This window comes from Tiliqua scincoides, chromosome 2 (assembly GCF_035046505.1).
Source record: "Tiliqua scincoides isolate rTilSci1 chromosome 2, rTilSci1.hap2, whole genome shotgun sequence".
Classification (NCBI taxonomy): Eukaryota; Metazoa; Chordata; class Lepidosauria; order Squamata; family Scincidae; genus Tiliqua; species Tiliqua scincoides.
Genome location: NC_089822.1, coordinates 142,599,572 through 142,615,376, shown reverse-complemented (window position 1 = coordinate 142,615,376; position 15,805 = coordinate 142,599,572). Strand labels below are relative to the sequence as shown.

The window sequence follows — 15,805 nt, the reverse complement described above, 5'->3', positions numbered from 1 at the left end:
AGTCTTGTTCTAAAGCAGGGGTGCCCAAACCCCAGCCCTGGGGCCACTTGTGGCCGTCAAGCCCTCTCAATGTGGCCCTCAGGGAGCCCCCAGTCTCCACTGAGCCACTGGCCCTCCGGAGATTTGTTGGAGCCCACACTGGCCCAATGCAACTGCTCTCAGCATGAGGGCAACTGTTTGACCTCTCACATGAGCTGTGGGATGAGGGCTCCCTCCACTGCTTGTTGTTTCATGTCTGTGATGCAGTAGTGGCAGCAAAGGAAAGGCTGGCCTTGCTTTGTGCAAGGCCTTTTATAGGCCATGAGCTATTGCAAGACCTTCATTCATTCATATAAGTTCATCTTTACTATATTCATTTATGTAAACTTATGTAAATTTATTCAAACTTTAAATGTAAATTAATCCTTTTTTTCCCCTGGTCCCTGACTGTCTGAGAGACAGTGTGGCCCTCCTGCCAAAAACTTTGGACACCCCTGTTCTGAAGCAATAGAAAATGAGTGAATTACAAAATGAGATTAAAGTTGGAAATGAAATTATTCAAGAATGTAGTCTAGAAGATGTCTAGTACTATCTCCTGCATAAGATACAAGTGCATATTAGGATCACAACAGTTTATTGTATTCACATAAACCTCTTGCCATATGTGTTAAGTTAGAACTGTTCATATCATATTTGACTTATACCTTTAAACATTTCCCCCAAATTAAGAAATTCAGCTTTTGCCGAGATACATAGATCACTGAAGTAATATGGATATACAGAGGTGGAAATAATAGCACATTCCAAACAGTCAAATGAGAACAAGTGCCCATTAAGGCTGGCGCTGACTAATCTAACAAATTCCAAGACCATAGCTGTGCACCTTGGAACACAAGCTAGTTTATTGTAGCTTTTGTGTGGGCATCTGATGGTAAATTGTTGAAGCAATGGAAAGCTCGTATCTCTATCTGGTTAGTCATCAAGGTATCAAATTGGAACCCGGAGTCTTTTTTTCAGGGAAGATTTATCAAGCTATGACAAAAACAGGGACTGCTTTTGTTTGGGTAGCAGCACCCCAAAACTGCTTGAACCTCAAGGAGCTGAGGTGGTGCTACATCTTCATCCACATTTTGTATAAGCTGCCCCTTGAACTTTCCGATCCCGTCTTCTGTTGAATCTCTTCACATAGCTACTACCACTCCAAAGCAACCCGTCTCCTGGCCTCAGGTGACCTCTCACATACTCTTGCAGAACTGCAGGCAGTTGCCATCTTCTGTAGTAGATATGACCCATCACAATGTATCTGCTGCCTGCAATATAGCCAAGGGTGGGCATCATGAGTACCTCCTAGTTAACATCCGGAGTTGAGACAAGTTTTTTATGCACATCCTTTCACTGAATTAAAGTTCTACAAATCACTTGAGTTTTCAAGACTTAATTGCGACTCATGCTGGTAGAGGAAAATGCCCCATTATTCAAACTTTCAGTAGTATGTGAATTTCCTTTGTTACTAGCAGTGGGATCTTCTGTTAACTGCTCTCGTTTAGGTACAGAAGAGAACATGGTGTAGTATGTGTGGTGTAATAGTTAAGTGCTCAAAAAAGAAGCACTTTGTCTAACCTTCCTCAAGGCTACTTGTGAGAATACAATGAGGCTAAGGAAAAATCTCTCTCTCATATACACACGGGGAGTTTCCTGCTGCTACACCTGTAATTTTTGCTTTACTAAAAAATCCCACATTCCTCATTGTATGGAGCAAGCTCCATTTCATTAACATGAGGAATGGGGGTCAATAAAAACCTTGGTTTTCCTCAAACTGATGACCAGTATACATAGGTTGACTGTAATGTTGTCAGTGATGATCAGGCCTATAACATTACTATAAAGAAAGTAAGAATGGGTGATTTTTTGGGAAAAAATAACATGCCCCTTCCATTTTCCCTCAGGATAACCAGAGCTAAGAGGAGAACAGGTTTTGATTCTTTACCAAGTTTGAAGTCTGGACAGGGCTTACTGCAGTTTAAGGCATCGACAACTAGCACATAAACGCGGAAGAAGAAGCCGTCTGGGGTGATGTACAGACGATTCATCTTGTACAGCCCGTTATTGTTCACCAACAGTGTCACCAACCGCATCCCTTTATGTATCGTGTTCACATCATGAACAATCCCATTCACCACTGGTTTTGAAGAGAGAGAGGAAAATTAATATCTGGTTTTCAGATGCTTGTTCTGCTCTTACAATGCATGAAGCTACTCTTTTTCTCAACCTCATTTCAACCTGGGTGAACAAAGTGCATACAGATGGTCCCAAGTCAGTAGTGTCACTAGGGTTTGCATCACTTCCAGGATGGACTTCCTCCCGTGCAGTGGAAGGGGCAATGCTCCAGGCAGTTGGTGTGGTAATGCACTATTGCCCCACCCCTGCTGGTTTTTTAGCTATAACTTTTAAAAGAATAGAGATATTCCAACGCAGTGGGTTTCTTTGCATTCCACATGAAATTATGCCTCAAATGTTATATAACATGGTGGTGGTATTCAAAAATACCATAAAAATTAGTGGTGTCATACATACCCCTGTGCGTGTCACCCGGTGTGGCCTACACCCCCCTAGCAACACCACTCTTGGCATCTCCAGTTAGGGCTAGGAAATACTTGTTTGTCTGAACCCTGGACAGCCACTAATAATGGCAACAATACTGAGCTAAATTATTTAAATGAATGCTAAAACTAATAACAACTAGTAATGTTAACAGTAAAAGAAAAATAGATTAAATCCTTTAGCGCTGAACCCTATGTTTTCACAAGAGGGTTAATAATACTATGTATGGGACTACAAAGGATATACCATACAATGCAACCTGACAGGCTTACCACTGGCAGTCTTAACCAACTGTGTACAGTAGATTATTTACTCTGATGGTGTTGCCCTTTAGCAACAGCTGAACTTAATGTAGACATTTCACAGCTACTATGCTGGATAAATAGCAAAGCAGTGCTACTGTTGAGAAGTAGACACCAATGTCTTTCTGAGAGAAAGAAATGGCATAGCTGATGAGGCTCAAATTTATGGGCCAATCTTATCCCCTGCCATTTATGGTGATGCATATGTGCCGATGTGCACTGCAACCAATGGTGAAGGGAGCAGTTGGGAGACCTGCCATAGGTAAGTAAAAACTTCTGCTTATCTCTGTGCCTTCTGGTGGTCTATGGGTCTCCTACATCAGCTATATAGCTGGTGTAGCTCTGAGGTGAGGAAAAGGGCGAGACAGCTTTGAAATGCAATAGGATCCTGGCACACACCGATGCCATGGGGATCCACCCCTTCCCACAACATGCTCCCACCACCAACTTATCAGAGTCGGTGCAGTCTTTGATCTTCATGCCAACACTGGGCCTTTTATGAGAGAAGAGGTTCCACTGTTATAAATTGGCTGTAGGATTGGGTTGGTAAGAGTATATGCAGGTTTTACTGCCTCAAAGCTAAATTTTGCTACTTTCAACCTATGTCCAAATATGTCCTATCTTGAGAACTCTGACTTGGGTGTGACACTTTAGTGAGGAACATAAAAAAGTAAAGGGTAAATGGTGTAAACTCAAAAAAGCACATTACAATATAGAGTCAGATGCACACATGGGAGCAAAATATTCAGCTAAACTCTAAATGCTTTCTGGAAAGAAGCTCCTGAGAAAATGTTGCAAGGCATCTCATCCCATCCTGCCATGTTGCTCACAGGCAGATCTGTAAAGGAGCAATGCTTAGCATTGAGTAGGATTAGGGCCCTTGCTCCATAAGTTGTTTTCAGACACTGTACACCCTCTTTCTACCCTATCCTTTGGGGCATAGAATGCTTCACAGGAAATAAAAATTCTTTTATTATACCTATCAATTAACATTCACATCAGCATAATGAGACATGAACCAAAATGAATGGTATGTTGGCTCTGGCTCTGGTGAGAACAGCATTCCCCTCTAGGTGCCAACAACATGTTTTTTGGAGTTCTGTAAAACAATTGCTGAGATTGCCCCAGTCCCAGAGGAGGAATTGTATGTGCTAGTGACATGAGCACTCGGTGGACATAAGCTATGCCTGGCCAGCTTAGTTAGAGCTGGACGACCTTACCAAATTCACTGGCACAGTAGGCCTCCACCTCCTCATGCTCCCTCCTGCAATCAGTCAGGCACACCTCCATATTGTCAGCATCTAAAGCAAGAACAAGAACCAAATGGTTGGATATTGAAGCTGCAAAGGCTCAAATTAGAACAGGGAGGAGGAAAATTAAGGAGAATGTTCAAGCAATGGAACAGACCAGCTTATTAATGCCTCTCCAAATACATTCAGCCATGTTCCAGTAGACCTGCTATAGTTGTGCTGTCAGAGAATATTGTCCTAGTAGGCCTCTGTTTTCTTTCTCAAAAACAATTTCAGGCAGTGTTTTTTTTTTACCCTTCATGTGTAGGTTGTTTAGTTCTCACAGCAGATCTCCATAGCGGGTTGTTAAGCGTGGATTAGAATCCCAAATTGTTTGGTTTATTGCTGCTTGAATCATAACCTGCAAGGACTTTGTAAATTTCTGCACTATGGGCATTTTTGTGTAAAGGTAAGGGCAGGTGAGGTACTAGGAAGGAGGGAGATTGAGATTTACAATTGCTTCTCACTTTCACTTGGAAAATATGTTCCAAAACCATGCTATGCACCTCCCGAGTTTTATTTGGGTGGGGGGAATGGCGACTCTTCACTGTCAGTAAGAAGCTTGTAGGACCCAACCCTTCTTTCAAATAACTAGCCTGAAAATGCAGAGCAACAATCTGCCCCATCAGGGAAAGGGAGAGGAGCAAGGGCCCAATCCTATCCAACCTTCTAGCTCTGGTGCAACTCTGTGGTAAGGGAACATATATTCCCATACCTTGAGGAGGCCCCAGTGACTGCCCCTCCACCACAGGATGCAGTGCACACCTACTGGCACAACTGCACCAGCACTGGAAAATTGGATAGGATTGGGCCCTGAGTCCCCACAGAAAGCAGGCTGAAAGCAGTAGCACCTATCAGCAACTGAACAGAGAAAAGACCTTGGTAGTTTGTAGCCCCTGCTACCATCCCAGGCTACAGCGACCAGGCAGAGGAGGGCCATCCAGTGGGAGAAAAGAATTTCTCCCAGAAGACCACTAAACTTCAAGAGTTATTAAAAATCAAACCCTCACTAGTGTTTGCAGGGCAAAGAGCATCCGACTGGTGAAAGAGCTAGTTGGCATACCACCCATGATATAATTTCACTCCATCTTTGTAAACTCCATTTTAGGTACAGACATTGCAAGAATGCAGGGCAATTGTACATTGCTGTGTAGGTAGTTCAAACCTCATCTACAATGATTTGTGTCTGTTTCAACACTGGCCTATGGAAATATGCAATTCTAAACATTTGGTTTGTGCAGCTTTTAATCTTGGCAACATAATGCCAATTTTTAAACTTAATACAGTGTAAGGTATCCCTTACATCAGGATACCTGAATATTAATTTGCATACTTCAGTGTGCATTAAGTATCTGCCTTTTCTCTCTTGCAGTCTGAGAAATGAAACTATAGTTTTCTATTAAGCCATTTCTGCCCAATGTTGCATATACACAGCAGGGATCAAATGTGTACACCTGTGGGCTGAGCAGAAATGGTTTAAAGAAAGAAAGAAATTACTTGCTAACCCAGGGGTGTCAAACCCATTTCATACAGTGGGCCAAATAGCATTCATTTGTTCCCTTACCTCTGGGCTGTTCCCTCACTTTGAGGAAGCCCCTGTGACTGTCTCCTCCCCCCCCCCATGCAGGATGCAGTGCGCACCCTGTTGGCACAGCTGCATTGGCAATGGAAAGTTGGATAGAATTGGACCCTGACTCTGTTAACGGGCTCCGGAGCGACACAGCACAGTCACCGCGGTCTCTGTGAACCAAGTGAAGAGAGAGGAATTCCACTCAGACTTGCTCACCTTGCTTTAGTGTGCTGACGTGATTCAGCAGGCTGGATATCTGCCTGTTTGTCAGCCAGGAGGGTATGGTGACATTTCTGAGGGAATGGCTGCGTTTGTAGTGGGGATTTTTCTTGCCAGGTCGGTTGAGGTGATCCAACCCAATAGGGTGTTGCTCAGTGGCCAACTGTGTGTTTTTGAAACTGGGTGCTTCTGCTGGCAATCTGCCTTTGTGGTGGGAATACACAGGTGGGTGGAAATAGGCAGAGACACTATTGGTGGCTTCCAGCAGAAGCCTGTCCGTGTGCCTTCGGTTAGTCTGACTGAAGTAAGCAGCAGGACTCATTCCCTCCTCCTGGCTCCTGGCAGGAAGGCCTTTGAGATGCTGAAGGGGCCGCTTCCTCAGCCCTTTATGATTCTTTATTGCATCATTGACCTTCTTCTTTTTGTCCACAGACAGCAGGTGTGTGTTGGCTGCTTTGGCCCTTTGCAGGTTGCCTGGAGACAGTGGTTGGTCTTCAATGTCATCATCCCTGGTGTTGCTGCTACTTTTCAGTGGAGTCTTAATCTGGCTGGGCGTGGAACCCTCTGAGCCATAAGCATCTTTGATGATTGACTGGATGGACTTCCCAGCATAGGTCAGTAGCCCTGCATTCAAATGGGGGGGGGGTGAGAGTGAGCAATTAAGTGTTGCAGCTGATCTTAGAAGTGGGATTAAGAACAATTAGAGATTGCTGCTGCTGTTGTTGGCAGGCATTACTGAGGCATTAGTTATTTAATACATTTCTACTCCACTTTTCCCCGACCATTGTGGACATCCACGGCAACAAGATTAATATATATATTAATATAATATATTTATTTATTTATTTAATATATTAATATAATAATATTAATTAATATAATATATATATATATATATATATATATATATATATATATATATATATATATATATATAAACACAACAAAATATAAATACTATAAAACCACCATATGCAAAACAATTAAAAATCAGCAAATCAACATTGCCCACACAATCAAAAAGATCCCCTGCCCAGAAAAACCAATACATAAAAGTGGAGTGTCATGAATATGTACAGTTCAGGCCTAGGTTAGCATGTGAAGCCTGAACCAAACTAAGTCAGTAACTTAGTGGCTAGCAGTTCCTAGCTGCAAGAATGTGAGTAAACAAACAAAAAGATTGTTGTCTCTCCTTTGCTGGCCAGGAAGGACAGATAACAAGAATTACAACCCACTGGAATGTTTAACACCTCAGTAGACTGAGGGGCACCTGATCAAGCAAAATGGAATGCAGCTATGGATCTCCAGTTGGGAGGGGTAAGAACTAGGAGGGCTAGCAACCAGACCCCTCTGAGAAGGTTCTGCCCTCAAAAGTTTCTGATTGGACAGTCTAAATAAGTATGAAGTCACCTCAGTACTATTAGCATAAGAAGCATACTAATGAGTGCCCCAAGGGATGTGTCCAGGTCTCCTTGAGCAGAGTTTTTGGTTGCAACATCCTGCAGGCTGTGAGCTCCATTGTCCACCATGGGCATCTGGCCTCACAGGTAGCCTGGAGCTAAGAAATCTGCAAGAGTAACTGACCCAGGTGAGAGATAGAGATTAATAGAGATAGGCAGCTAGCTTTGTTATTTTATTGCTGACATGTTTCCTAGATGTTTATGCCTCTAGCATTTTCTACCTTATGTAACCTTATGTACTTAATAAACTAAAATCTCTTTTACTAAGTTGTTCATTGTCTGTTGGGGACAAAGTTTCAGAATCCTGCCTAGCCATTCAGCAAGCTACCAAGTGCTCATTGAAGTCTAGTAACTTGAGGACTGAAGCTTTAATTGGAGAAAGAGCTCAGTGCCTGCAAGGGATAGAGTTAATGTCCTTGGACTGAGGCACTGGCACATAGAGGGTGGTAGCAGTACTACTGGACAGAGGGGCCTTGAGGGCTTTAGGGTTCGAGAACCAGGAACTCTGAGCACCCCAAACCCCCCTAAGTTTACGACATGGAGGTAAAATACCCTAACACATAACCAGCACATAGAAGCAGCAGCATAAACAACAGAGTGACAATAAAGACCATTGAATTTTTAAAAATAGCAATGAAGTGGCAAACAGATAGAAAAAAGGCAGCAGTGAAAGTGAGAAAAGGCAATACAGTGAAAGACAATACAAAGAAAATGCTAACCTAAATGAAAACATTTTTAATCCCCACTGGAGTGTCTCCAGGGAGGATTAAATTCTTAATTCACAAGGGTGGGAGTTCCACAATGGTGGTGTGGCTGCAGATTAGACCCTGCTTCATGCCACCGCCCCGATCTCTGTTGTGGGTTGCACACATAAGAGGATCCCCTCCAAAGATCTCAGTGGACAGGCCAGAATATATTGGAGAAGATGGTCCTCCAAGTATTCTGGTCCTAAACCATAAAGGGCTTTAAAGTTCAAAACCAGCAACCTGAATTGGGCTTGGAAATGAGTATCTTACCATGTAAATACAATTTCATTTCAGGGGTTAGGATCAGCTGGTGACTCATACCGACCCAGGTGACTTCCTGTTCGGGTAGACTTGAGAATCGAAGGCAATGCTTTTCATTATTTGCAGTTAAAGATCTTCTTTCATGATTACAACTGTACAACACTGAGTCTAGAGTGCTCCATCTAAAACAGAGGCTTCACCAGCAACAGAAAAGCAAACAAGCTTCTTGCCTTATCAACTGAGCTCTGTTGCCCGTTCTACTGCCCTTGTGTATGGGAAGCTAGCATTTGTCCATTAACAACCCAACATTTTCTATGTGCTTTTTAGCCTCCCACTTGCACAAGTCACCACCAATACTTTACAAGGAACACAGTAACCCAGTGCTCGAACATCATACCAGCATTCTGTTGTTTTTCAGGCACAATTCAAAGTAAGGGGTTTGATCCATTAATGGACCCACTTTGCAATACCATCTGATGAGGGCAATGAAAAGGGGGTGTAGCAAGACAGGCATCAGTGGCAGGTATCCAACATGGAGTTCACTGCTCCTAAGGCCAGCCCTTAACATACCTGGAGAGAGAGAGAGGGTATCTATGTAGGTTTGCTTTTGGAGGTCAAATTTAAGCTGCTGAGGGGAAGGGGAAAGGATGACAAAGAACATCATCTGATGGATAAATGTCTTCCAACAATGATGTCTTTGTCAAATCCAAGGCTTATCATATCAAGAACATATCACAAACCAAAAAGTCCATCAACAAACGAGCATGCGCTCACTGTTGGAAACCATGGCTGAACAACGCTTCTGATTCACAGGTCATATCTTACACCAACCACTAACCCGACTCCCAAGGACAGCCATGAACTGGATTCCATATAAGAGGAAGCGAAAACCAGGACGTCCAAAGATCACTTGGAAAAAGACCTTCACTGAAGATCTAATGGCCCTCAACCTATCATGGGAGGAAGCCAAAGATGCTGCAATTGATCAAGTATGAAGGAGAGAGCTTACTGCCCAGTGTACCGAACAGCGTAGGAGGATCTAAGTCTAACTCTAAAAGAAGAGGGGAAAGGGGTTAATGGATGTTAGTGTTACACTGTGGAAGTTACTGCCTTTGGGTTAGTAACAGTTAGCAATATATTTCCATTATTGTTCCCTTGTGTGGACTGTTGTGCCTCTGATAGATTCAGTGGTAGTTAAGCCAGCCTCTCCTGTCCATACCTTACTGTCTTGGTGTGGCACCTGTAAGGCAGGGCTCTACTGGAACACCAGTACAGAACCGTGGCTGCTGTTGCTACATTAGAACTACTGAGACTGGGTCTCAGCATCCCCAGGAGGTGACCAGATTTGGCTTGGTGCCAGCATTTGATTCCTAGAAGAACTGGAGCTTATTATGTGGGCCAACAAAGCAGCTCACAATATTGGGCAACTGCAAAAAGCTATGTTAAATCATCTCTTCAGAGCAAGCAAATGGCTATGACTTGCTACAGGGACAAAAGGGTTGGACTGGCCTGCAGGACTTCTCTAGCATCTTCTCGCTGAGACCTGAGCACCGGACACACTATTTATTTATTTTTTAAAAGGCCCAGCTGTGGGCAAAAGCATAGAGACCTAGCTCTTTTTAATTTTTTTGGATCTGTTTTTGTTATAAATTAAAAGCATGATTTATAAACAAACTTCTCTCTAAAAAAAGAATACTTGAATGCCCAGGGAGCATCCGGGGAGCAGGGTTCACACTGCATCCTGATCCGATTGTTTAAAAGTTCCTGACAAACACAGCTATTTGGTTTTCCCATCCACAGGAAGCCTTGTTGACAGTGTCATCTGCTCTGCTGAAGGGCCATCACCAGCTCTGCACACGGACGAATCATTCTTTAGCCTGAAATTTAGGTCCCAGACACACACAGCAGGCATATACGTACTTGGGAGCCCTCCAAAAACGTTAAGGCTCATCACCGAGTGCGAACATTGCATTTATAGCTGCGCCCTAACTGTGTTTTTATGGGCCTTACTACTGAGCCAGAATGCTTGGGCTTCCATCTTCAATAAACCTGGATCTGCAGGATACAGAATTGAGTTTTGAAGTCACTAAAACGGCCATCTATATCTGCTGCTTTTAGCTTGTAAACAAAATGACAGTTGAGGTTTGAAATAAGAGCTTTTCTTCAAGACATTTTGTCAAGTTAATAGTTCAGATGGTTGTATTAACAGACACAAACTGCTTTGTGTGGTTAACTAATCTTTCTATGTCAATTAGCTATTTTTTTTAACATTTGTGTAAGAATTATGCCAGGCTGCTTGATGTGTTAGCAGCAGAGGTGAGTAGGAGGAGCATATGTGAGAGCCTCAATCTTTGCTAATAAGAATGCCAAATTATGAGAAAGTTACTTTTTCAGAAATTCCACAGCTGGTCAACACAAAAGTGGGCAGTTTTCCAGGTCTAAATGTACACCCCTTCATTACAACTGTGAGTGAGTTTTCCCCAACTAAACTCTTTGTGGGCGAGTTATTCCTCTCCTTTCCCACCTTTGGGAAAACGGTCAATATACAGAGTCAATATACAGAGTATTAAAAAAATATTCTACACACATGCACAAACAAACAAACCCTACACAAACTGTTTGCAGCTCCCATTGTTGAGGCGGACTCCTGGTTGAGCTCCAGTTCCTGGGTTTCCTGACTGTCAAGTTCATCATTTACTTGCCTCTTTCCCATGACAACAGCTGGTGAGAATAAAGAGTGCCTGAAACTGACTGTGAAGGCAGAACATTGCCATGAAGGGAGGAAAAAGCTCTGCAAAGAAACTGAGTGTACAGAGCCAAGGGTGGCTTTTCCACCTAAACACATAGACTTCTGCATCTTGTTTTCTTTATTGTCCCTGTTTTTTGAATAGATTTTCATTCTGGTCTTTGGCATTTGATGAACTTTGCATGAGAATCTCCTGCTTGATGGTCTCAGCTGATCAACCCTCCTGTTATACATTCCTTGGGAGAAATCTCCATGGCATGTGTTCTCAATCTCCTCGTTTATTGTACAGTGGACTACATATGCATGTGTAGACATTATTATAATTATTGGAAATGTTTATACATGCTACTTTTCAACAAAAAGATATCCTCAAGCAATTCACGAAACACAAGAGAGCTGGTAGTGGCTAACCGTACAAGTCTATGCAAGTGTTCAGTGGGGCTTACTCCCTTGGAAATGAGTCTAGAATGGTAACCCAAGAGGCTATGCTGCAAGTCCAGAGTTCCCTAGTTCATGTATCCCACCTCTGCCATGGGCTGCAATCCTATGAACGCTTCCATGGGAGTAAACCTCACTGAACACAATGGGACTTACTTCTGTAGACATGCATAGGTTTACACTGAAGGTGGCCTGAGGCAAGCTATGGCCTCTCAGCCCCAGTTGCAGTGAGGGGATGATAAATACTATCTTATAGGGTTGTTGGCAGTGTTACATCAACCTAATTCACTTGGGGCGCAGTCCTAACCCCTTATGTCAGTGCTTTCCAGCCCTGACATAAGGGCAATGCAGCTCTGAGGTAAGGGAACAAACATTCCCTTACTTCTCAGCCTCCGTTGAGTGACACCCAACTGCAGGATGCAGCACACGTCCCATTGGCACTGCTGTGCCCATGCTGGAAAGCACTGACATAAGGGGTTAGGATTGCACCCTTAAACACTTGAAAGCACTTAAATAGTATTACTATTCTACAAAAAGCATGAGAAGATGGTCCCCTGTTCCAAAAGGACTCACAATCTAAAAAGAAACACCAGGCAGACACAAGCTATAGCCATTAGGATAGACAGAGAAAGTTTCTTTCATATAAGAGAGTTGTCACGTTAAAAGGTGCCTCTTTGGCCAGTTAGCAGCGGTGAGACTTTGGTCCAGACAGATCAAGTACATTTTAAGAGAGAGCAAAAATTCCAGGTTACATCCCAGGCTGTTGGGAGAAGAAATGCTAGTGAAGCATATACTTGTTAAAACACATGAGAGTTGAAAAGGAAGTGCAGTGCAGTGGCTTGAGCACTTGATTTAGACCAGGAGTAGCAAGCTTTTAGGGCAGAGGCTGGACATTCAGCAGTGATGACATCATGTAATTGCTGAACTTCCAGGTTGCCAAGCTCCCAGAAGCAGCATGGAGCTTGGTTTGGGAGGCAAAAACCTCCCACCCAATTTGTCATGTGCTGAACAGGGCATGGCAGAGCCACCTACCCAGGCTCATGGAGCCTGCCATGCCCTGTCCAGCATGCAGCTAATTGGGTGGGAGGCCTTACCTCCCAAGCCAAGCTTCACGCAGGCCAGATTACTTTTGGTGGCAGGCCGGATGCAGCCTGTGAATCTTAGGTTGCCATCCTCTGATTTAGACTGTAGAGATTGAAGTTTACATCCCTTCTCAGCCATGAAGCTCACTGGGTACTCCAGTCCCTGTCTTCAGCCTAATCTGCCTCAGGGTTGTTGTGAGGGTAAAAAGGAGAGATTGTGCGTGCGTGCGTGTCAAAGTTCTCTACAAGAAAAGTGGGGTATAAACGTAATCAATAAATTACCTGTATAATGATTGATCCTTCTACTGGCCCCCGTCCAAAGAAATGCATCCTGTTATACACTGTTCTGGATCTACTAGGGTTGACGGAACTTTGGGATCTCACTTTACTAAGAAAACCAGACTAAAAATGAAACTGGTGCCAGACACTGGGCTTATGAACATTTCCAGTGGTAGCCTCTGTATAAAAACATGGGTCAAAACTAGGGTCAAATGAAATGTTATGCAAAATGTGTGATGTGCCCCATGCTTTTCTTTTTGCTTTTCAAAACAGTGAGCTGGAGGGCACAAAATGAAGCAGAATTATGATGGGGCGGCTTTAGCACTCTCCCTCAGCCACTGTTCTGATCTAATTTTGCAGTTCCTGGTACACTGTTTTGAAAAATGGAAAGAAAAACACCAGGTGCACACAATGTATTTTGCTTAACATCTAATTGGACCCGAGGAGTGCATGTATGTCTGCATTGTACAACTCATAGCAGTGATTTTCCATCTTTTTCACCTCATGGCACACTGACAAAGTGCTAAAGTTGTCAAGGCACACCATCAGTTTTTTTGGTTGTTTTTTTTACTATTGGCAAGACACACTACACTGCAGGTGGGGAGGGCTCACATCCCCCAATGGTCCTGCTAATAAATGACCCTCCCCCAAACGCTCATGGCACATAGGCTGACTATTTGCTGCACACCAATGTGCTGTGGTACACTGGTGGAAAATCGCTGACTTATATCCAGGCTCAAAATACAGAGTCACAAATATAGCATAGGAGCAATTGGTGGGTGGTAGTGGTTTAGTAGAATGCCCTCAGATGACTCACAATATATCTGGATGTTTGTTTACTCTGAAGTAAGCCCCACAGACTTCAATGGCGCTTACTCCCAATTTAAGTGCACTTAAATTGCAGCTAAATGAAATGAGAAATGAAAAGCATCCACCATCTCTGCCATGAAGCCAATTTTTTCTTCTCCCCCCCCCCCAATTCTTGAATAGAGAAACATTGTTGTGTCACATTGCTGAACCAGAGAAAGGCAAAATATAAAACCTCCGGGGGGGGGGGGGAGAGACAGGACGGGACACAGACATTTGAGAGCCTAAACACGCTCAAGGAGCTGAAAGGTAGCAAGCAACTCCTTTGAAAGCAATTTGGACTGCAGACACTTTCCTGAGAGTAAACCCCACCGAACACAATGGAACTTACTTCTGAATGGCCAGCATAGGATTGCACTGTTGGTTTGTTGTTTTTAAATTTCATTTATTATTTCTTTTTGGCCCTGCCCTATCACATTAAGGCTGCAATCCTATCTGCACTTACCTAAGAGTAAACCCCATTGATCATAATGGGACTTACTTCTGAGTAGACATGCATAGACTTGGGTTCTAACTCTTCAGCTTTTTTGCCTAAAGCTGAAAAAGGACATGGTAACATTGAAACCACATTCAAATGCAGGCCAACAGTCTCTTGCCTCTCTCACTCACACAACACCACAGCCACAACTTACCCACTCCAAAACTTATACTGCTCTCAGCAACCACTCCTCATCTATGTACTATTTCAATTCTCCATTTCATTTCTACCTCAGGTGTGCAGATGCACCTGCTTTGAGTGGTGGATGTGCAGCACAGTATTGTGTCATCCTCCCCTTGGTTCAGCTGGCACTCAAGTTCCTGCATGTTGTACCCACCTTTGTTTCTGTGGCATCAAGAGCAGGTGGCAGCTGTGAGCAGACACCTGAAAAAGGGCCCTCATAGTGGAAATGGACAGGAGGAAAGAGAAAAGTCACACATCAAGCGCAAATGTGTGAACCTGACGAAGCTGGAGTGGAGGGGATGAAGAAGTGAGGGTTGCCAGAGAATCACAGCATCCGCTGGCAGTCGCTTTTGTCAGTGTTCTGCGAAGACAAATCCCCTCTAGTTTGAGAGCTCTGCAGGCTGAAAAGTTCTTTTCCAGTGCTCTGAGGAGTATGACTGCAGTAGCTCAGTGTAAATGCTGCAGCTGGTGAAGGGAAAAGTTTGGAAGAGCCAGGAGAGAGAGAGTGAGCCTGTCAACTTTCACTCAGCAAACTGCCCAATTGTCCTACCTTAGAGCAATGGCAAACCTACCTGCTGCAGAAGCAAAGGAGAAACCCAAGATGAAGCACAAGATCCAGAGAGCTTTGGGTGTCATTGTAAAGGGAGCGCTTTTCCAAACTAAAAATGAGCCACAGTCCCTCTCTCTCTCTGGCCCTCCCCCCTGTTCATGCTAATGAGAGGCATCCTTAGGGGAAACGAGAATCAGTCACTGGCCAAACCACTGGAGCAAGACCAAGCTGCAACAATCCCCAATTGCTTGGCTCTGCTACTTCTAAAAGGGGAGACTGCCTGTGACCCAAACTCCTTCTGGTCATGGACAACAAGAACCTGAAAAGAGCCAAAGCACTTGCTTAGCATCCTGCAAGCAAAGTGCATCCCAAAAACTCCTACTCTCTATGGGCTTCATTTCCTCTATTAAAGACAGTGTCACAAAACACCATATACTTCTTTTTTGTAAAATCAGGGCAAGTGCTAATCCTACAGTGATTGTCTGCATGCTGGCTACTAGCTTTATTCCTGGAGTTGTTAGACAAATAATTAGACATATTAATTAATTAGACAATTAGGCCCATTATACACATTAATTAGACAAGTTAATAAGTCATAGGAAATGTATTCTCAAAAGCTGGCATTAATGATAGCTAAATAGAACCTCCATGGTTAGGGGCAGTAAAACTCCAAAATCAAGATGATGGAGACAAACAGTAGGGAAAGACTGGAGTTCACGTGAGCTTCCCAGAGGCATCTCTCTGGCCACTGCTGG

The 15,805-nt window shown here is 43.6% G+C and overlaps 1 protein-coding gene across 2 annotated transcripts; it reads right to left on the bottom strand.

Moving 5' to 3' along the window:
* Window positions 1–637: 637 nt before the first annotated feature.
* Window positions 638–15,139, bottom strand: C2H17orf58 (chromosome 2 C17orf58 homolog). Of its 2 annotated transcripts, XM_066617536.1 has the most exons (5): window positions 15,073–15,139; window positions 5,958–6,584; window positions 4,103–4,183; window positions 1,967–2,158; window positions 638–1,289 (listed from the first exon to the last, which is right to left on the bottom strand). In XM_066617536.1, the coding sequence occupies exons 1-5, from the start codon at window positions 15,134–15,136 to the stop codon at window positions 1,099–1,101; spliced, it is 1,155 nt and encodes a 384-aa protein (XP_066473633.1). In that variant the 5' UTR covers window positions 15,137–15,139; the 3' UTR covers window positions 638–1,098. The 2 variants fall into 2 exon arrangements, with proteins under 2 accessions (XP_066473633.1, XP_066473634.1); XM_066617537.1 differs by lacking the exons at window positions 5,958–6,584; window positions 15,073–15,139 and adding an exon at window positions 4,290–4,335.
* Window positions 15,140–15,805: the final 666 nt, after the last annotated feature.